General features: G+C 34.8%; 2 protein-coding genes across 5 annotated transcripts; both read right to left on the bottom strand.

The window, feature by feature from the left end:
• Positions 1-247: 247 nt before the first annotated feature.
• On the bottom strand, positions 248-11,767 carry LOC121263293 (renalase). 4 transcript variants are annotated; one of them, XM_041166101.1, is made up of 9 exons: positions 11,329-11,765; positions 8,902-9,171; positions 8,327-8,453; positions 8,137-8,198; positions 7,751-7,978; positions 2,541-2,662; positions 1,530-1,668; positions 949-1,146; positions 248-776 (listed from the first exon to the last, which is right to left on the bottom strand). In XM_041166101.1, the coding sequence occupies exons 1-8, from the start codon at positions 11,689-11,691 to the stop codon at positions 982-984; spliced, it is 1,476 nt and encodes a 491-aa protein (XP_041022035.1). In that variant the 5' UTR covers positions 11,692-11,765; the 3' UTR covers positions 248-776; positions 949-981. The 4 variants fall into 4 exon arrangements, with proteins under 4 accessions (XP_041022035.1, XP_041022034.1, XP_041022037.1 ...); XM_041166100.1 differs by having other exon boundaries at positions 248-773; positions 11,329-11,764; XM_041166103.1 differs by having other exon boundaries at positions 248-773; positions 11,325-11,460.
• A 3,614-nt stretch (positions 11,768-15,381) lies between these two features.
• Positions 15,382-19,627, bottom strand: LOC121262768 (protein WVD2-like 2). The gene is made up of 7 exons (XM_041165368.1): positions 19,470-19,627; positions 17,460-17,949; positions 17,119-17,207; positions 16,937-17,030; positions 16,704-16,775; positions 16,441-16,551; positions 15,382-15,974 (listed from the first exon to the last, which is right to left on the bottom strand). Exons 2-7 carry the CDS (start codon positions 17,943-17,945, stop codon positions 15,612-15,614), a joined length of 1,215 nt encoding a protein of 404 aa, XP_041021302.1. The 5' UTR covers positions 17,946-17,949; positions 19,470-19,627; the 3' UTR covers positions 15,382-15,611.
• Between the last annotated feature and the right edge of the window lie 2,562 nt (positions 19,628-22,189).

Raw genomic sequence — 22,189 nt, 5'->3', positions numbered from 1 at the left:
TCTCCATAAAATCAGTGTTCTTGACTGAAATGAAATAAGCACTTTACTGAATTATTTATTAAATGCAGAGCTCTCTTTTTTTTTACTTTCTTTTGTCTTTAATTTCTTCATCCTCTTTTAACTCGGTAATGGTCTCACACATCGAATGGGATTGAAACACATGACAAAACAAGCACGTCATCCTTGGGAAGGAAGAGTGTTTGAATGACCTACCATCTAAAATTGGGTCACAATAACTCAAATCAGCTTTGCAGCACCCAACTAAGATAACCCTTTCATTGAACTGAGAGACCAAAATTGAAGAGAATCATAACCAAAGAAAAAATCTCAAAAGTCTTGATAGTGCAAAATTTGAAACAATGCAACACTATTATCACATCTGCTGAAGCCTCCCTCCAAAGGACAGGTATTAATGCCAACTAATGGATTATTGAAGAGTTTAAACAGCTTTCATGCTTGAAATTTTGATATTTCAATATAGGGATTCATATTAGGTTGTGCTGGTCTAAGCACATACCTTTATAGCTCCACCTGAACTCTAGATTCCCACAAGTAACCTTCATGGAGCTGAGAATTCAATCCACCAGTAGCGTTAGAGATGCCAAGTAAATGTGTACCTTCCGAAGCTCTGTTGGATAGATGGGCAGAAGAACCACCACAAAATCTGCATTCACAATTTGTTGTTCTGGGAGATGGTGGGTAAGCATAAACATAATCATCATCTTCCCTCGCAAGTCTTCTGAAAGCTGACCTGAGCCTTGAACTTCTTCTGCCTGCTAATCATGATAATAAAATGAACAATAGAAGGTCCATGAAATGTGATACCATGTGTCCAAAAACTAAAGAATATAACATCTTTTCTATGTTGTCATTTGTTTTATGCTCAAAACAATTATAAGCTTGAATTTAAAATCACATTTGAGGAAAAAAAAAAAAAACTGCACTTACCAAATCTATAATAATTCTCAAGCTGACACAACTTCAGGAGGCAAGTTGATAAGCCCGGGCCTCGTTCATCTGTTTTTTTTCAGACTCCAGTCCTGGAAACTGTCCAACATCATGTCCTTCAAGTGGTTGAAACTCATTCTGTAAACCAACAGCAAACTCTTCAGGATGAGCTCCACCACTTTGAAAATAATCTGCAATCTGCATGTAGAAAACCACTCCGATGTAAACATCATGAAACTTGAAAAAAAAAAACTGTCTTTATGTTAATTTTATTCATCTAGTCCTACAAAGGGAGATTTTATTCATCATAAACTTTTATGAGATATGACACGTGTACTTAGATACACAAAAATAACAAAAATTCTATGTGCAGTCACTTTTGCGTACTCCTTGCGCACTCCAAAATGTGATTGGCTGCGTTACTTTTTTTTAATATAAAATAACTGTTTTAGCCAATCACATCAATGGAGTGCGTAAGGAATACGAAAAATTGACTGTATGTAGCAGAATTTCACAAATAAAAACAAATAATTACACTACATTTTTTTTATAAAAAACTAGAGAATTGAAGTGGCACTTACATGATTGGCAAGACTCATACCACTCAAGGCTGCTGACTCTATACTTGAACCAAGTAACCAATCGCCACATATACCAGCCCGCCCTTGAGGATCAAATATGCAGGGGATGCCAGGTGTATTAATGGGAAGAGCTGCACCCCTGTAGGACTATAGAATAAAAAATCTATCCTGCCTCCAATTTTGGAATTATAATGAAAACAATAGAAAATCCTTTATTTAAAAATATCTTTAGAATGGAACAGTATATATAAGATATCGTAGATAGCCTAAATTATTATTAGAATATAAAACACTACCGCATGCACCAGAAAAAAATAAATAAAAAATAAATTTAATAAAGTATGAAGGAAGCATTTATCAAATAGACCTATGTGTTTGAAATTGGTAAGATGTGAATTTATGAGGATCTCTCAGTTTACATAATGAGATGGCTGCAAAACTAGCGCATAACATTACAGTAATGAAGTGAACTCATCCAACAGCATAAATGCCGCGCATAACATTACAGTAATGAAGTGAACTCATCCAACAGCATAAATGCCATTCTCTCCTATACTCCATTAAAACAACTGGCATCGCCACCTTTGTTTTAAATTCTCTTCAAGTAATTTTTTGCCTCAAAATTACAGTTCAGTCATTTTTGCATCTTTTTATTCTTTTCTGTAATCGAGAAATAAAATCCATACACAAGGAGAAATGGAAGACGAAGAGAGAGCTGTACTGGAAAAACAGAACAAACAACCACGGAGTAAAAGAAAGAATTATGAGACCATTAACTTCCCAATGTGTAATCAAGTATGACGGATGCCTATGAGCAAATAAGCTTCAAAACCCCGAAAGCTAGTAAAATGAGTGAATAGAATACCCAAAAGTCTATCAAACATTGTTGCAACAAGTTCACAAATTAATTTGTAAAGTTTGACTAAAGCCCATAGGCAAACATTACCGAAACTCAACTTGGTTACAAGGATCCCAATGGAAAAGATAATGCAGTTGCCAATGATTTCTTACCATAGTTGGACACGGGTATAAAGTGGTTTCTTAAGTGATCCTTTTGATAACCCCAGCGCAGCCTCAACACCCTCAAGCATGCCTGCCTTCACCTTCTCTGCTGTGGCAGTTGGGATGTTTTCCTGCGAACAAGAAATTATCACAAAAACGACTGATGAAAACGAAATTCTGAGCGCAGTATACATAAAAGATAGATGGTTTAGATAAATGATACAAACCATACACACACCACCACATATGTGTGTGAGTAGACACAGGATTTTTTTTATAGGTACACAGGATTTTTAAAACAGTAGTGTTTATAAAAATAAAAGCCATAGTAAGTACCGCTCTCAAAGTCATAGGAAAAGCAGGCCAGACCAAGCCTAAGTGGCACAAGGCATTGCAATCATGAAGCACTGGGCAGGCACCACGGTCTCTCTTCCTCCTTCCCTCCCTCTTCTCAAATCCCTACTTTCCAATCAATTATCGTTTGTGCACCACCTTCTATTTTACTCAAACCTACAGGTATTGATTTCTTTCACAAGTACTTTTTCCAGGAAACATTTGTCATACCTGAGAACCTAGGATTTTGAGCTTGGAAGTCTCCTGGTTTGTTTATAATTTCAATGATTTTATTCCAGCTGCTACTGATTGTTTTAAAGCGGTGATTTACTGTTATTTTTTATGCTAAAAGTGGTGATTTATTGTATTAATTGCTTACCAGATTATATATGGAAAGTAGGTGTCTTTTCCTAAAGAGAGTTGACTCCTAATAGGACCGGTATAGTAACAGGAAAGCTGCCTAAACTGGAACAGCCTTTAAGCCAGAATCTTAAGGCTCTAAGAGCCCTAAATCAAATTTTTCTAGCCTCCAGATTTTACTTATTAAAAACGAATAAATACATCTTTCTTAATTGAATTTTTTACTTCAAGTGATTTTAAGAACAATATAATTAGCCCCTCTGTCAGAAGCGCCACATTAGCAACAACCATCATTCAACATGTGTCCCTCAACTACCCACTCGCAGTAATCTTCTAAAAAATATTATGATAATATAAAATATAAAATAACTTTAAAAACTAAATTAAAAAATAAAAAATAAAAAAAATCCCTCCAAAGGCCAAAGGGTTGGTGGTGGGTGATTGGAAGGGACCTACCTCCCCCAACCCAAGTCCCAATGGCCCCAATCTAGGCCACCTAGAGGTGGCTATTGCAAGCCACCTACATGGTGGCCACGATGAGGTAGAGGTGACGGGTGAGAGAGGGAGTAGAATTTTTTTCAAAATAATTTAATGTTTTTTGTGTTGTTTTTATTTATTAGTTTTTAACCTTTTTTTTAAGTTCCTACTTTTATTTTTATGTTTCTTTGTGTTTTTTGTGACTTTTTAAATGATTCTTAATATCATTTTAAATTTTTTTAAATAATTGGTGCAACATGGCCCGTTGAGGGATACATGTTGGACAATGATTTGTGCTAATGTGGCACTTCTAACAGTTTACTAACAAGTTGCTGGCAGAGGAACCAATAAAATCATTCTTAAAACCACAGGGAGTAAAAAGATCAATTAAAAAACACAGGGAGCAAGGTGCTTGCAAATCGCCTAGGGGAGGCATTGGGGAAGATCATTACAAAACCCCAAAATGCATTTGTAAGGGGTAGGTAAATCCTGGACTCAATTCTCATCGCCAATGAATGCCTGGATGGTAGACTAAAATCTGGCACTACAGGGATCCTATGTAAATTGGATATGGACACAGCCTATGACCACATTAACTAGGACTTCCTACTTTATTTACTTGGGAGGTGTGAATTTGGGAAGAGATGGTACGATCAGATGATGTATATCAACGGCTGACTTTTTCAATTTTGATAAATGGTAGTCCAGTTGACTTCTTTATCAGCTCCTAAGGCCTAAGACAAGGGGATCCGTTGTCCCCACCCCTCTATCATTGTTATGGAGGCACTTAGCAGAATGATCTTGGCATTGGTTAATAATGGCTTTGTGGCTGGTTTCTCGGTTGGTGACTCCAATAGAGGTACTATTAGCATTTCTCACTTGTTTGCAGATGATACATTAATCTTTTGTGAGGCAGACCAAAACCAGATTCAAGCACTTAAGGCACTTCTACTTTGTTTTGAAGCGTCAGGTTTGAAAATGAACTTTGACAAATCAGAGTGTGCCAGTTGGTAGTGAACTTTAACATTTGGCAGTTGGCTAGCATACTTGGATGTAAGGTTTCCTCTCTTCCCATGAATTACCTTGGTCTTCCGTTGTGGGCTACCTCAAGGGCGAAATCAATATGGGATACAGTGATGGAAAAGATAGAACAAAGATTGGCAGATTGGAAGAGATTGTACTTGTCAAAAGGTGGCAAGATTAGATTTATCAAGAGTACTCTATCTAATTTATTAACGTACTTCGTGTCTCTATTCCCTATTCCAGCAACTGTGGCGACCCGGATTGAGAAACTTCATCTTGATTTCTTGTGGAGCGGAGTGGGAGATGAATTCAAATTCCATCTAGTCGGGACAAGGTATGCTCCCCAATCTCCTCCGGTGGGTTGGGAATTAAAAATATAAGAATTTTCAATCGAGCCTTTCTTTGGAAACGGTTGTGGAGATATAATATGGAAATTGAAGCCCTATGGAAGTCAATGATTGACTGCAAATATGGAGGTTTTTTTTTTTTTTTTTTGGGGGGGGGGGGGGGGGGGGGGGGGTGTACTAGAGAAGTGAGTGGAGCTTATGAAGTAGGAGTTTGGAAGCACATTAGACGAGGATGGGGGGTTTTTACTCGGCATACTAGACTTGTGCTGGGAGAGGACTCTAGAATCAAATTCTGGAGCGACATATGGTGTGAAAATAATGCCCTAAAGGATTTAGTGGCTGATCTCATGATGATATTGGGGGATCAAGTCCAATGGAACATCAATTTCAATAAGGCGGCCCAAGATTTGGAAAGTTGGCAGCTTTGAGGACTTTTTCATCCTATTGTAATCCGCGAAACCAAGTAATCAACGAGCTGACATATTAAGGTGGGTACCCGCAGGTAAAGGTACATTCTCAGTTCGCTCTTTTTATAAATCTCTCACACACTCGCCAAATAATCAATTTCCATGGAGAAGGATTAGGTGAAATAAGGCGCCTCCCAAAGCGGCATTTTTTACGTGGACAACTTATCTGGGTAAAATTCTGACAACAAATAACTTGAGGAAACGCAGGGTGATCATAGTGGATTAATGCTGCATGTGTAAGAAATCCAGTGAGGTTGTGGTTCATCTCTTACTACATTGCGAGAGTCCTAGAGCATTATGGAATGAAGTGTTCTACAGATTAGAACTAGCTTGGGTTATGCCCGCCATAGTGGTTGAGCTTTTGGCCAACTAACAAATCTAGGAGGTATTCCACAAATCAAAGTTGTGTGGAAGATGGTTCCTATCTGTATTTTGTAGTGCTTGTGGCAGGAGCATAATGACCAGACGTTCAAAGACAGGAGCGTCCAATAGAGGAACTAAGATTTTTTTTTTAACTAGAACTTTATTTCTATGGTAATAGACTACGAAGCTAGAAATTAGAATTAGCACTACGTGGTAAGTAGTTTGAACATAAGTTAGGATTAGCATACGTTAACTAGTTATATATATTATTATTATTAAAGTCAGTTCTTTAGAAGCCAATGTTTATGTACCACGTATGTTATGCTATCTACAAGTACATCATTATTCATCATAATTTATGATCATGTTTCATTCCGCATATTATAGTTATGTATATATTATGCATCTCAAGTTGCATAAAACACGTAAGCTTCCATAAGATCAAATGTAAGATAAGTTCAGAATAGTTAATAAAATGATCATTTAGATACATGGTACCAATGCGATTTATGGGTAGATGTGCAAGTCACAGATCTAAGTGTGGTCCACTATAGTATACTAAAAAATTATTAGCGGCTCCCCTTTGGGCCGCGGGATGTGGGGCCGATGTACAACCACACAAGGTTAAGTGTGTGGGCCAGTAAGATAAGTATGATAAATCAGATAATTCAAGACAAGTTATGCATGGCATAAGCATACGTATGAATGATTCTTAGCAATATTTTATGAAAAACATTCTGTTAAGCATGTTTATGTTATGATGGATTTTTAAACGAGTCTTCGACTCATTTTAGTTTGTTTTATGTTTTTAAATCACCCCAAGTCAAAATATCATTAAGGTAGAGCTGCAAGATGGGACTTGGTCCAGAGAGGCGTGATAGAGGCCTAGATCATGTGCAGAGATTTTAAGTTATGATTTTTATAATACAAAGTTCAAGAAATTGTTTTTTATAAATGCTTCCACGCACTCTCATTTATAATTTCAATATTTTAATACAAAACGGATTTATTTATTATAAGGAATTTTTGTATATGGCACAGCGCTTCTTTAAGAAAGTCAAGGTCAGTATTAGCACACTGTTTTCCCTCGATTTCTAAAAATTACGTTTTTCTTAACTATGGGTAGCGGGGTGTTACAACATTCCTCTTTTTGGAGGGTACATTTACATGGTCTAACAACCATGCTTGGTCTAGATTGGATAGATTTCTCATATCTCCCACTTGGAAGATGCATTTTCCAAACATATGCCATAAAAGACTACCATGAATATGTTCAAGTCACTTTCCTATCTTGTTGGATTGCGGAGGTATCCAAGGGGGGCAAAGTTACTTAAAATTTGAGAACATGTTAAAAACTAATGGGTTTGTGGAGATGATTAGAAAGTGGTGGCTCTCATACTAGATCCAGGGCACTCCGAGCTTTATTTTGGTAGAAAAGTTCAAAGCTTCAAAGAATGATCTGAATGGATGTGGAGATATAATTATGAGAGGAAAGCATTATGGAAGGTGGTGGTCAATACCAAGTAAGAGGTCTTTGAAATCATCATAATTATATCTCCACATCATAGCATTGTGGAGATATAATTATGAGAGGAAAGCATTATGAGGTCTTTGAAATCATCATAGCACCAAGGTAAACAGGTTGCCACACTCAGATCCAAGCAAGAGGTAGCTGATTACACAATATATAAAACTGGTCCTACAACAAGGACTACACCTATCCACACTCAGTCCTATCACCTAGCACCATGTTTGCATATATGCCCTTGCCAAAAACCAGAAATCTCATTTAATGTTCCAGAGCATCAAATGAGTGTATCTGCGTGCAGTTATTTAACTTAAAACTGACCTGTGGAACCTTGTTCCGCTTTCCATAAGCTGCAGTGCTAAGAAAGGTCCAACAGTGAGGGCCACTACTTTGGGAGCGCAGAAGTTTCTTTGTATTGTTTGCCATCCAAGAGACAGAATCAACCCCTTTGACAAAAGCTCCTTCAAAAGATGTAACTGCACCGCCTGGGAGAGGAAGAGGGTCCTCAAATGCTGCAAGGAGGGCCCATATAGAACTTAATTCCAGCCTCTAGCAACACAGACAGTATAAAGCGATAAACAAATCAGATACAAATCAATCGTGCTTATAGCAAATAAAGCCAGAAAAGACACCAGATTGCATCACAGAAACCAAACAGAGATATTTTTTAAATACGTAGAAACCAAACTGAGATGTTACAGATGTACCTTCATCTGCCTTGCAATTAAGGGTAAGCCCGAGGTCGCAAGCAAGCGATTTGCACACTTTCCTGATGTTAACAGTGACAAGCACAATCAGTAGTGGTAGAACCACATATAGTAAGCATTGTGTGCAATATAAACAAAAAAAAAAAAGCAAAATTAAAGATAACAAGCAACCATGGAGGCAATAAATTACCATTATGTGCAATAACAATCGCATCAAACTCTCCACAAGGTTTTCCATTTTCACTTAAGTGCCACATTCCATTAAATGGCTCAAGTTTACTTATCCAGCAAGGTCTCACCACATTAACCAAACAAGTCTGCCACAAAAGTGTCGAAGATCAATTAGCAATGACGAGTATACCAGGGGGAAAAACCAGCCAAAGCTAGATACACTGAGCTAAATTCCTTTATTTTTTTGCAGACAAAGAAATCATAACGTATTTAAATGGGAAATATAGGTCTGTAAATTATTACAGATTTTAACATAATCAATGTTCGACAATGCCAAGCTCAGTTTTCTTATCTGAATTCCTACATAATCATCATTACATATTCAATTCCAGCCACGCATCTAGAACAACTTAGTTTATGTCTATGAGCAAGTGCCTCTTTTCCAATTCCATCCATTTTCACATTACCCAACTATCGAACCCATTTAGGATAATTCAGTAGTTCACTATTCATTAATTCTACCTTCCTTCCTAGTTAGAGAAACCTAGTATGATATGAAAAGGAGAACAAGAATGCAGAATGAATGACGATCACCTCAGATAGTAATGAGTCAGCAAGGGGGCGCATGCCATTAACACCTACATATCTTCTAAGAGAAGAAGGAAATGGAGAAAACAGACCACCCACGTCAAGCTCCCCAATAATACCCTGCCACTCTTCAATCAGACCTTTCTCCAACCAGCAATCCACCAACTCAGCAAACCGAGAATCATTTACAGTAAAGAACTGAGCCGCATGGTCAAATATTAACGGCCACGGATCTATTATTCTGGTTCCCATTCTTCCTCCCAAACCATGAATCCCCTAAAATAGAAATATTGTAAGAAAAAATGGAAGCATGATCATCATCACTGAAACACTTGAAAGTCAGCACATTGGGAAAAGCATATATTCTAAAAGATATCACTAAGATAGCCTTTACTAAATTATAGTCCCATCTTTGAAAGGGAGAAGTAGATGCATTCAACAGACAGTATTTGTCTTATGTAGTAAGGAGTCTAATAAACAAGAAAAGTGACCTACCCAACAACTTATAATGCCATAACAGTTTTTGTATGCAGTGAAAATGACTAACAATAGTGTAATTACAAAGCACTATATTGGATTTCAATAGAAAGGAGAACCAAGTGAAAACGGTTTAGGTGCAGAAGAAAACGTCTATAATGATGTAGACGGGGGATTCCAAGGAATATAGATAACCTCTGACTTTTCTTTCAGATTTGGCAAATATCTGGAAAAACTAGTGAATTACTACTCTATTCTACCACAATTGGTCCATTGTCCTCTGCAGCTTTAATGCATTTTCTGGCAGGTTTCGTTACCACAAAAGCTATTCCAAAAGTATATTGATTCCAAGATGTAGAATCTACATTGAATCTTCATTTGAGATCATAAGGACTTGGAACTCTTCTTGGGCAGGGCATCAAGTACATGTATCCTTTGCATAATCAGCTATAGTGCAGTTCTAGGATCATGTCCTTCCAAATCTTTCAATGAAACCACAAGTAGGGAAGTTTTTTGTTTTTAATGGCAGGTTCATTCAACGCACCAAAACCATGTATCAAGTAATCCAATTATCCAAAGGAACTCCCAAGTGTGGAATCGAAACCAAGATGTCTGAGTCTATAACTAATCTCTTGCCCACCCTTTGACCACTAAGCTGCACCATGATGGGTTACAAGTAGAAAAGTATTCATAAGACAAAAAATATCATTCTTTGATATTTTCTACAGATGGCACTCTAATATGCCCAGCATTCATCTTAATCCACAGTTACCATCTTGTCCTATCTCTCCTTGGGAATCTAATGAAGCAAAGAGGAGATGCGCTAAATAAAATTTGAAAAAGGAAAAGCAAAGTAGAATTTCAAAGAAAATGATTGAGTATTAAAATATATCCAAATATACATAATTCACCAGTATAGTTTGTAAGCATGCATTAATGAGATCTACCTCAATTAATGACTCCTCTCCCAGGAAGAAAGGGAAGGAGTAAAAAGTCATGAATTAACAATCTAGGGATGTAGGCTAAATTAGCAATATATAAAGTAGGCAAGAACACAATGTAAAGTATTAACCTCTATCAAACAAGATGAACAATCGCCTGTTGCAAAAGGGAAGCTCGCTATTTTGAAGTGAGTTACAAACTATAATCATTTTCAGTGTTTGTCGACCAGTCAATGTCTAAATAAACTAAAATTTAAAGGTTAGCGACAAAAAAGAATCGAGAACAATGCAGAGGAACCCCACATATTGTTTGGAGAATGAGAAAAGCAAGTTCAGTAGGTAAAGTCTCGTATCGTTGAAAAAGAAACCTGAAATTGATTCTCACCCATACCAGGGAATGGACATTTTAGAAAAAGGAAGAGGTTTACCTCCTGTTGTGTAGCTCATAGGAATCCACAATGACCATTCAATGGATCAAAACAAAGGAGGAAACTAAAACACATATTAAGAAGTATATAACGCATGCCCTCATTCTGGTGTAAATTCATGCTTAGTAAATGATCGCTGACATAGCACCATATCATACAAATCATAGTTTCTTTACGGCAAAATTTGGGGTGTGATGCATTTACTCTCGTCAACAAAGCTACCTTGTCTTATTAGGGTCAATCGATCGATGATTTCTTCTCGGGGTTCGTTCTTGTTTACCAAATGGTAAATTAAAATTTGATAACTGAAACTCTATTCTCAGTATTTCTTTTCCTACACTTTCTCAAGGATGAGACAGCGTGCATTAAATATAAAAACTTCGGAATCATAAAAAGCTCCAAAACCCGCATTCTCAAATTGTCTATCTTAACATGAATTCTCAAAACAAAGCCAACCAACCATTCTCTCCAATACGCACAACAACGCAGCATGCATTCCCAACCATTCAAAGCGCACGTCAAAACACAAGAAAACCCGAGTAGTGAAAAATGAAAAAGAAAAGAAAATCAAAGAGTAACTGACCGACCGTGTCGAAAACCGTGGACCGAACCCCTCTCTTCTCCAAACTCAAGGCACATATCAAACCCGCCATCCCTCCGCCGATTATCGCCACGACCGGGTCATTGGAGACCGGAGCGGAGAACATAACTTGCTCCTGGTTGAATGTTTTCTTGAGAACAGACCTTCTGGAGGTACCATATGACGGCTTTCTATTGCTTTTGGAGGTGGGTTTCGGGGCATTCGTGGTGGCTCTTTTCTTGGGTTTGGGTTGTGATGTACAGGTTAGCGTTAGGGTTTTGAACGATAAGCAGTGGGATGAGGGCTTTGGGGGTTTGAGGGCTCGGGACACAAGGGAAGAGGAAGAGAAAGAAGGAATGGACGCGTACATGGTTTTTGGAGGGAGAGGAGAGAGCAGAGAAACTTGGAAGAGGATAATATGGTTTTTGGGGAAGAATGCACGTGGCAGATTCCCGTGGGACCATAATACATATGTGCCGATCCGAAGGGGTACATGTATGGTCGGGAAATAAAAGTAAAGTTACGTTTGGAAGTTTTGTTGAGTTAATTGATTTGTTTATGAAAAATGCTAGGGAGTGGCTTTCATTTTTTTTGCCCGTTTAGGTATTCAATTTTTTTTAGTTTTTTTTTAACTTAGTGATTAAAAAATATTATTTAATATTATAGTGATTTTTTTAATTTTTTTAAAAATATTTAAAAGTGTTAAAAAAATGATGTGAAAAAAAAATCAAAAAGAATGAAAAAAAATAAAATGCCCAAACGGGCAAAAAAAAAGGAGCCCAAATCGGCCTTCCTAGCATTAGCCTTTGTTTATAAATAGTAATGAGTTGAGATAGTAGAATGAGTTTTGTAGAGTTCACTTAAGATGAGTTTAAAGCTACGTTTAAATATTAAGCTGAGTTGAGCTCTTTATGAATAGTAATAACTTGAAATGATAGAATGAGTTTTGTAGGATCTACCTAAAATGTATTTAGATGTTAAAAAAATATTAAATTAAAAAAAGTTGTGAGTCTCACGTATAAAGAGGTTTTGAGTTGAGATAAATTTAATAATTTGAAAGTTGAGTGTTTGGATATTAGACTCAACTTAAAATTAAACTGAACTGAGTTGAACTCATATGAGTTTAACAACCAAACAGAGAAATGTGTTTGGATGTTAAAATTAGTTTAGATATATTTATGAAAAATTGAAAAAAGATTGTGGGTCTCACGTGTAAAGTAATTTTGAGTTGAGAACTTGAGATAAAATTAATAATTTGATAATTGAGTGTTTAGATGTTAAATTTAACTTAAAATTAGACTGAATTAAGTTAAATCTCATATGAGTTTAACAACCAGACATGCCCAGTTGTTGGGTGTGTAAATATCACATAATTTTTTGAAAAAAAATAAGTGAATATGAAAGACTAATATAAAAATTAATTTTTTAATAATAAATTCTACTTTTTAAAAAAATAATTGTGCAATATTTATAACTTTACAGTTGAATGTAGCATTAATTAAATAAAATTGATAAAAATTTTAAAGTTTTCGGGCATGCTTCTATCAATTTTATAATCAATTGAACTACATGGAATCAAAAACTTTTTAGAAGAAAGTTTCTAAAACCTTAAGCTATTAATAAAAACTATCATACTGATTATTTTTAAGATAATTTTTAGTCATTATTCTAACTGTCACTTGAAGTGGCGGCCGATGCAACGAGAGGTTGCCGAAGTTGGCGGCAGCTGGTGGTAGAATTCTACGTGTTAATTTAAATTTAGAATATAAAGATAACAATATTAATACACAGATTAATACACAAACTTATTTATACATAATAAAACTCGGTTGTAAAAGTCTCTTCAAAATAATAATAATAATAAGATGCATAGGATGTCCAACCCAACCAAAAGCCACCTTCCTCCTCTTCTCTTTTCAATTTTTCTTCCTCATTCCATGGGTTTTGCTCTCATTTTTATGCTGGAACTAGGAGTGCTTCTTCATATCTCATTCCAATCTCGTCTCATGCCATAAGAATGTCCCCACCTTACTCCTATATGCCCAAAAGAAAAAATATTATTTGTACTTGAAGAAAAACTTACCAAAAAATTTACTTCTCCACATGTCAGTTATTGATATTCTAGAAATTATGAAATTTGAATTTAAAAACAAAACGGACAAAATGAGTTTTGTAAGTAAAAGTTGTAAGTATATGTAACACTACTCTATCCAAAATCATTTCGCTTCCATCATTTTCCATTTCTCTTTTATTTTGTAGTTGTGTTGAATTTGTTTTGATAGCGGTGTTGTGGCCTTCCGACCACTGCAAACTGTTTTGTCCATTTATTCCTTTTCGAGAATGCATTCTCGTAGGATGCCAACTTGGGGATTTCACCACTGTCTGTTGTAACTTTGTTTATGAGGGGATCTGCTTTGCAATTGATCATTCATTCAAAACAATCTATCCAATCACGACTCTGTTTTTCAAAACCACCCCAATCCTTTGTACATTTCTCTTTCCATTAGTAATACTAATTATCTTACTTTTACAAGGAAAAAAAGATAAGGCTTGGAATCTGGGCATATGGGATCAACTAGTTAATGCTTTGCAGAAAGATGAACTTGAGGAAGCAGCTATGATTGCAAGGCTTATCTGGACTAGAAAGAATGCATTCATTCATACATGGAAAAGATTTTAGTCATCTAAATTCAATCATCAGTAGAGCCGGAGACGAATTGCAGACTTTTAGGAGCACAAAAGAAACTCGGGCTCGTTTGTTTTTGTAGATGAAATGAAATAAGATGAAATGAGTGGAGATTAAAGTTAAAAAGTTGAATAAAGTATTGTTAGAATATATTTTTTAATATTATTTTGTTTTGAAATTTGAAAAAGTTGAATTGTTTATTTTATTTTATATTGGAAGTTAGGAAAATTGTAATAATTAGATGAGATAAGATGTTTTTCAAGCTCAGAAAATACTTCTGTGAGTTTTACTCCATGGTTGAGACTCCAGAAGGAAGCTTCAAACTTAATTGGGATGCAGCTATAGATGATGCAGGTGGACAAATTGGTATTGGTGCCATCTTAAGAGACTGTAAAGGCCTGGTTATTGGGAGTCTTAGAGCTTAAAGAAGTTTAAAAGCGAATTCCTTTACTGCGGAAGCCTATGCCATGATGTTAGCTGCTATATTTTGTAGAGAAATGTGTTAATAAATTCACCCTTCAGAGTGATGCTCTGCAGGTGGTGAACAATCTGAAGAACCCAAAATCAGACTGGAGTCAAGGAGGTTTGCTGATTTAAGTTGCAAGACGTGTTCTGAATTCCTTCGCTCATTGGAATGTTCTTCACACCAATAGAGAAGCTACTAGGGCAGCTCATACACTAGCTAAAGATACTCTTGATCTCAAATTCATCTCAACTCATCTTAACTTATTATTATAATTTTTTCAAATTCTAACGTAAAATATAATAAACAATTCAACTTTTTCAAATCTTAAAATAATAATAATATTAAAAATATAATATTCTAATAATATTTTATCATCTATACTCAATTCAGTTCAACATCTAACGTAATTTGTATTTGCAACATATCTCAACTCATTTCAACTCATTTTAACTCATCTCATTACTATTTATTACTATTCATCAACTTTAACTCACAAATCTTATTAATATTTACAACTCATCTCACTATTATTTATAATCCATCTCAACTCATCTTCGAATCCAAACGACACCTAATCTTACTAAGACTTGTATGACTTTGAAGAGATTATTCGTACTATTTGTACTCGGTGAGACGATGTAAGCATTTTTATGAGCACTTTTATTAAAAAAAAAAAAAAAAAGTTGGGGACCATCCAATGACTACCCACCCCCAGAGAAAAGTATGTTCCACGCACATAAGGCCAGAAAAGGAATATATTTGTAAGATTTGTAGTTGCAATACAACCAAAACCAATCACCCAACCGACAATTCATCTCATAGTATAAAGTATTATAACAGAAGAATTCAGCTTCCCTACAGGAAGAATCAAGCAAAAAATATACATCCCAACAGACTGAAACAATCCATTTGGTCCACATTATAATAATGGATGACTCTTCAATATATAACATGATATGTACCAATAAAACTAACAAAACATATACAATTTCACATTAACACAAGCCACTTAAACAAGTCATTCCTCATGAAAAGAAAACAGGCAGTTTCTCTTCAGAACATCCATAAGGTAACCTAGGAAAATGAAGAATATCTCCCCACTTAAAAAGTTAGACAAAAGGGAAAGACTCAAAGTTCATTAATGGACAGTAATGTCTCCGTTCGTCTGCTCATTGATCTTGGGAAGAGCTGTTTTTGTTGTCTCCTTTTCTTGCTCGGGATGGTCTTTCACTTTGCAAGGCGTGCCATTGGTATTACGTCCACTCATCTGACCCTTACTTTTGGGAGTGCTCAGGGTAGCAAGCTCCTCTTCATGACCACCACGGCTGTGGCGGGATTTACCTTTGGGAGTGTTCAGCGTGGCAGGCCCCTCTTTTTGACTGCCAAGGCTGTGGCGGTGTGCCCGACTGCAAATACCTCCCTTTTCATTGAATGAGTTGGTTGCATCACTAGCGCTCTTTCTCCGGCTTAGTTTTGGTGACTTAGGCCGTGTCAATGGCAACTGGCATGAAAGCAAGAGGGTAAACATTTTATGTTCCGTATAAAAGTTGTGTAAAATGTCAGCCAATGCTTGTCTCCAGAAATATCTACAACACAGAGCACTAAGGTTTTGAGGACTTCAGTAAAAGGTTTACCGTCTTTTTTCTTTTTCTTTTTTTGGGCAAGTAATTCATTATGTAGAAAGATAGCAGTTTGCATGAAAGTGCCAAAAGCCCCAAAATATTTGCACAAAATATTTGCAATCGCAAATTATAAGTGAGGTAAGATGAAAGTATATTGATCTACCAAATTTGGACTAGAATCACCTCTAATGGCATAGGTAAACCCCCATGATTTCTAGCTGACTGTTTTTCACTAGACATTACATTAAAAACTTTGCAATTTTAGAAATTTTTGCCAGTCTCATATACATCATCAAGTTCAAAGAACTCATAAAGAACAGTGGAAAGTGTATCCAAAAAGAGTACCTTCTTGAGTTCAACCTTCGGTGGAGGACCCTCATAATAGAAATTAGGTACTGGATTTGCCTTGATCACCAGGCCCTTTCTAAGTTGTTTGATGGCTGCTTCTTGCTCTTCCTAGAAATGTCATCATAAATCGATTGAAGAAAGGGCGACAGTTTCAAGAAAACCTCTTTGTGTTTCTAACAAAACATAAAGGAAAGAGCAGAACAATATGCATCTGTACACGCGTGCAAAAGGGCTAAAATATATTTTAGAAAGAGATGTACCCTGGTCCTAGCCTCAAATGCACTTCTCTCTGCCTCCAGAGCTTGGTGTTTCTCCCCTAACTTTGAGTAAAACTAGATAAAGAAGAATGATAACAAAGATAAATGGCATTCCTCATCAAAAAACAAAGATAAATGACATAAAGATATATCACATTTGGATGTGATATATATCATAGATAACACAGCCTGTCGCAGAGTGCATATCAGAATTGCTAGTTCAATTAAGAATATACCTCCCTTCGTTTCTCTGCACGCTCGGCACTTCTAAATGTTGGAGCTGTTCCGACAGTCACCCTATATTTAATTGTTCGCACAGATGCAGCAGTACTATGCATGGTTAAGGGTAATACAATCCAACACCACATAAGGCAGTAAAAAAAATAACTCAAATGTAACAAAGTCATACAAAGGATACGAAGAAGCGAGAGAACAACTATCTTCTTCATCATGATGCTTCCTAGCATCAAGTTGCAATGACTTCCTTAGTGACAGAGGTGAGTTTGGCTGAAAAAAAGAAGAAGGAATTTTTCCAAAATTAGTGCCATCCCGTACTCTACAATTGATATATGCTGACATTATCAAGCAAATTCCATGATCTTTCCAGTCTAGCAACAGCTGATAGTGCTGCTTTTATATAACCTCAACTCCAAAGCACACTGAGGATGCATTCTCATTGCATTTCCTAAATTTGCCAATCAAATAAAGAAATACCAGCAGGGTAACAACATTACTAAGATTATTGGGAATTTCAATTACCTGTGCAATCTTTGTAGCTTGAGGGGAATTTGTATTGTTAGCTTTCGGTGAATAGGTCACACCATTAGCAACACTTTCAGCCCCAACACTATGTTGGCATACACCACGCTTTTCAGTTGCCAAAGAAAATGGCTGTGGAACAGTGTACACACGTACATTCCCAACAGCTGCAGATTTTGATGCAGGCGAGCTTGACTTCTTAATGTCACTAGATTTATAAACCCCAGGTTTCTCATCTTTCCCCTCGGTCACACCAGCATCAAGATTTGTGCTTTTAACTACTAGCACTTCTTGTTTCTCGGGGCATTGTTCAATAACCGAGTTTTCTTCAGTAGTGCATTCCTTCACTTCATAATCTTTTGCTTCAATGCAATCTTCCGAAATTTTTGGAGCAACATAAACTTTATCATAAGAAACTCCATTTGAAGCCACTACCACACCATTTGGTTTCTTTTCAGTGTGTGGATCCGCAAGTTCCCTTCCCATTATACTGCATAAAACATTATAGCTGAGCATCATTATGCTATGGAAAAGTGATAACATTACCATTAAGAAAAGCACAATTCTATTTATACGCTAAAGGGAGAAAAGAAGCCCACAAAATAATAAAGCAGTTCAACTCATCTATTGTTTCAATATACGTATAAAGTGCTATCTCTCGACTAATTTGACAAGAAACCCTAAATAATTCTAGGTATTTTCCCTTTCCAGTGTTTCCACATCAGGACACCCAATGCCCCCAACTTTATTTTCTTACTTATAAAAAAAAAAGGCCCCAACTTTATTTAGATTGGTTAATGAAGGACTCTCCAAGTCCTGCACAATGGATACGAGCTCCACGAGCATCCAAGAACTCATAGGAACATATGAGACTACAGTTACAAGGGGCAAAAGCAAATGAAATCTGTTATGAAACATAAAAAGCTAAAAAAGACCACCAAAAACAAACAAATCATTTATGAAAAGAAAAATACATGCACAGATATAAATTTAATACCATAGTCCAACAGAGATGTAACATGCTTACTTATATTTCCGTTAATTCCATGCCATGCCTAACCGCAAAAATTCACAAGTACATGAAGGGTCACCCCAATATACAGCTTTGAGCTAGAAAGAATATGTCAATCAACATAAAACATTGTGTGCCTGCATAATGTACACAGAGTTGTACGTGAAAGAAAACTATGGTTTTTTTTTTTTTCCTTTTTCTGTTTAGAGTCAACCCTATTCTTTTCAATTTGTCTCGACATTGAAAAAGGTAAAGCAACAAGAGGAACTCGAAAGTACGATTCATCTGGGAGTTACCCATGAAATTCTAATTATTTGAAAGATTCCCATCATTTTACGAAGAAGCAAATATTTTAGCTTAGTCAAATCTCCACCCCCCCCCCCCCCCCCCCCCCAAAAAAAAAAAAAGAATCTTATAACAGCGTTAACATGAGAGAGAGAGAGAGAGAGATAGAGCAGATACACTCAAAAATGAAGATGAAAAGTTCTATAGAGCACCCGAAATGTTGGAAGAAACTAAACGAACAAAAAAATCAATCAAAAGCCAAAAAAAACCACATATTGCGTGCATCTAATATGCAAAGCATCACAAAAATCTTCCATTTTATCAGCCAACCAGAGAATCCCCTCCCCCGCTGTAATTATAAACAGCAGAAGAATCAAAAAGAAAAAACCAAAAAAACACGAGCTTTCATTTCTCACCTGAAGATTACAATCGGTGAAAAACAGTCAAATAAAAACCAAATGAAATGAAAAAGTTGAGGAAACAGGAAACATGAGAAGAAAAACTAAACCCCAAAAGATAATATGCATGAGAGAGAGATAGAGCCTTAGAGGGCCTCATAGCTCAGCATCAAGTAGCTGAAGCGACCCACGAACATGAGAGATCAAGAACACACACATTGCAGAAAACGCAGAGAGAGGAAAAAAACAGACTGGGAGATCAAAGAAACGAAACGCACCCCAACTTAGCAAAGAACGTGGGAGAGATTTGCTTACACTTTGTTGTCCGATCTGACGAGATCTTCCTTAACACCCTCTTCCTCTCTGTCTCTCTCTCCCTCACTTTCTCTCACCCCCTTGGCGAGAAATAAACAAAGACAACACAGACGATTGTTTTTCAACGATTTCCTTTTCTATGTCTGAGTTGCTCAAAATTGGTTCTTTTTATGTATTTATTATATAATCTGTGTTCTTTTGATTTTTAACCGCAGTTCTTTTTACATTTAGGATGAGACGGGAGACTTGACACCGTTAGCCGTTAGATAACAATGAGAGTATGTTTAAAATTTAAATTCTTTTTAACTCATCTCAATTTATTATTATAATTTTTTTAAATTTTAATATAAAATATAATAAATAATTTAACTTTTTTAAATTTTAAAATAATAATAATATTTTAACAATATTTTATCATCTTAACCTAACTTAACATTCAAACGTAAAATGAAAGTTAAAGTTTAAAATATATATATATAAATGTTAGGAAAATGATAGGGCGGGATCCCGAGGGAGGGGTTTTTTTTTCTTTTTCAAAGTTTTCTTTTTACTTATTGATTAACAAAGTATTATTTAATAATATTATAAATTTTCTTATTTTTTTAAAAATATTTAAAAGTGTTAAAAAATTATCTTTTTAATACTTTTAAATATTTTTAAAAAAATAAAAAAATTCATAATATTATTAAACAACAATTTCTTAATCAATACGAAAAATACTAAAAAAAAAAAGAGCGATAGCATTGTCCATTATGTTATATAGTTTACGTTTAATTATAAAGTCATATTTATCGTAAATTTAGTTTATTACTTAAAATTATATTAATTTATAAATTTAATTTTATAAAAATATTTATAACCATAACTATTCTCGTATAAACAAATGCTTTAGAATTGAAAGACATGCATTTATAAACCATTCGACTAAATTTAGTTCGATAAAACTGATAAAACTGATGGATTGGTTTGGTTACACAAAATAAAACTATTCTATCTTATACAATCATTATAATTTTATCAAACTTTCACACAAAATATAATAAACAATTTAACTTTTTTAAATTTTAAAATAAAAATAATATTATAATAATATTTTATTTAACTTTTAATAAAATATCTAATCTCATCTAATCTGAACTGCATAACCAAACAAGGCTTGATTGGTTCAAATAATAGAACAATCCAAAAGCAAAAACTCATTATTGAAGAGCCGATAATTTTCCACTTACTTGGCATATACCTCCAACGATGAAAAAATTTATTAGAGGATAAAGCATTCTATTACTAATCATAGTAGTCCGAATGAATGAGAACTTTGGGATTCTGACTGATAATATGAGTTGGACTGAAGCCATTTGAATGCTTTGAAAATGATCTATAAGCTCGATATTGATGCACTTTTTCTATTGCGAGAAACTAATTATAATGCTATAATTGGATATCAAGATCACTTTAATCCATTTCAAACTAATTCATATATTCAAATACATATGTTAACTTATTTACATTCAAACATATTTCAATTAAACTCATAAAACTATTTATAAATCAATTCAGATCATCTGAAATCATCTCAACATTCAAACGCAGTCTAAAAAATTGTACTTGTTACAATATTGTTAAAGAAGTACGATCAACTCAATGAAAGTGAAAGAGAACACAGTGATGCAATCATTCATAGGTCTTGGAGTCTCAATTTATTACTCTCATAGTGAGAACCATGATATTTCCTTGAGCACATACAAGAGAGTATCATCACCATTATTATATACTTGACTTTAATATCCGGAAATCTCCTCCTAAGCCTCAAGATTCTTAAAAAATTCATGAGCCTATCGAAATTAGATGATCAACTTAATCTTTAATGGTAATTCCAATCAAGGGTATAGTTTGAAGTTTAGAGTATTAACATTGGATTAATCAAATGTTATTATATCAAATTTCACAAGAACCCTTCAAATCATTCATATGTTGAACTAGCTACCATGATTGTGTTTAGAGTTTGTTGTTCTCCAAATAATTTTTAGGGATATAAAATTTTCAAACGAAGAAGATAAAATATTTAATTCATTTGTTTTCGCAGATAAGATAAGTTGAGATAAAAGTTAAAAATTTAATAAAATATTGTTAGAATATATTTTTTAATATTATTTTTATTTTAAAATTTGAAAAAGTTGAATTGTTTATTTTATTTTATTTTATGTGAAAATTTGATAAAATTATAATAATTAGATGAGATGAGAAGAGATGAGATAAATTAAGAATAGTTGTAAAAACAAACGAGATCAGTAACAAAATGTACCACTATTCTTTTTTTTAAATGAGTAGCCAAAATAAAGACAGAAAAAAGTAATTAAAAATAGAGTAAAAGTAGAGAAGAGAATATATAGTGCTTTTCGATATTCTTAGCTAAAATTATGCTAAAATCTGACTAATCCCGCGGTAGTATTTATGTTTGAGTAAAAAGATGATATGAAAATTTTGTGAATAATAGTGAAATAGTTTGAGTTGAGATATTTTATTGGGTTTGGAAAATGAGATTGAAAAAATTAAATAAAAATATTATAAAGTTAAAAATTGTTTGAATATAATTTTTTAATATAATTTATTTTGAAATTTGAAAAGTTACATTATTTTTTGTGTTTTTTTATTTAGTTTAGGAAACTTATAATAAATAGGTAATGATTAGATAAAAAATTATTTAAAATTAAATAATATTT

The sequence above is a fragment of the Juglans microcarpa x Juglans regia genome, chromosome 4S, assembly GCF_004785595.1.
Source record: "Juglans microcarpa x Juglans regia isolate MS1-56 chromosome 4S, Jm3101_v1.0, whole genome shotgun sequence".
In the NCBI taxonomy this organism is placed as follows: domain Eukaryota; kingdom Viridiplantae; phylum Streptophyta; class Magnoliopsida; order Fagales; family Juglandaceae; genus Juglans; species Juglans microcarpa x Juglans regia.
This window is presented reverse-complemented; position numbering and strand designations above follow the sequence as displayed.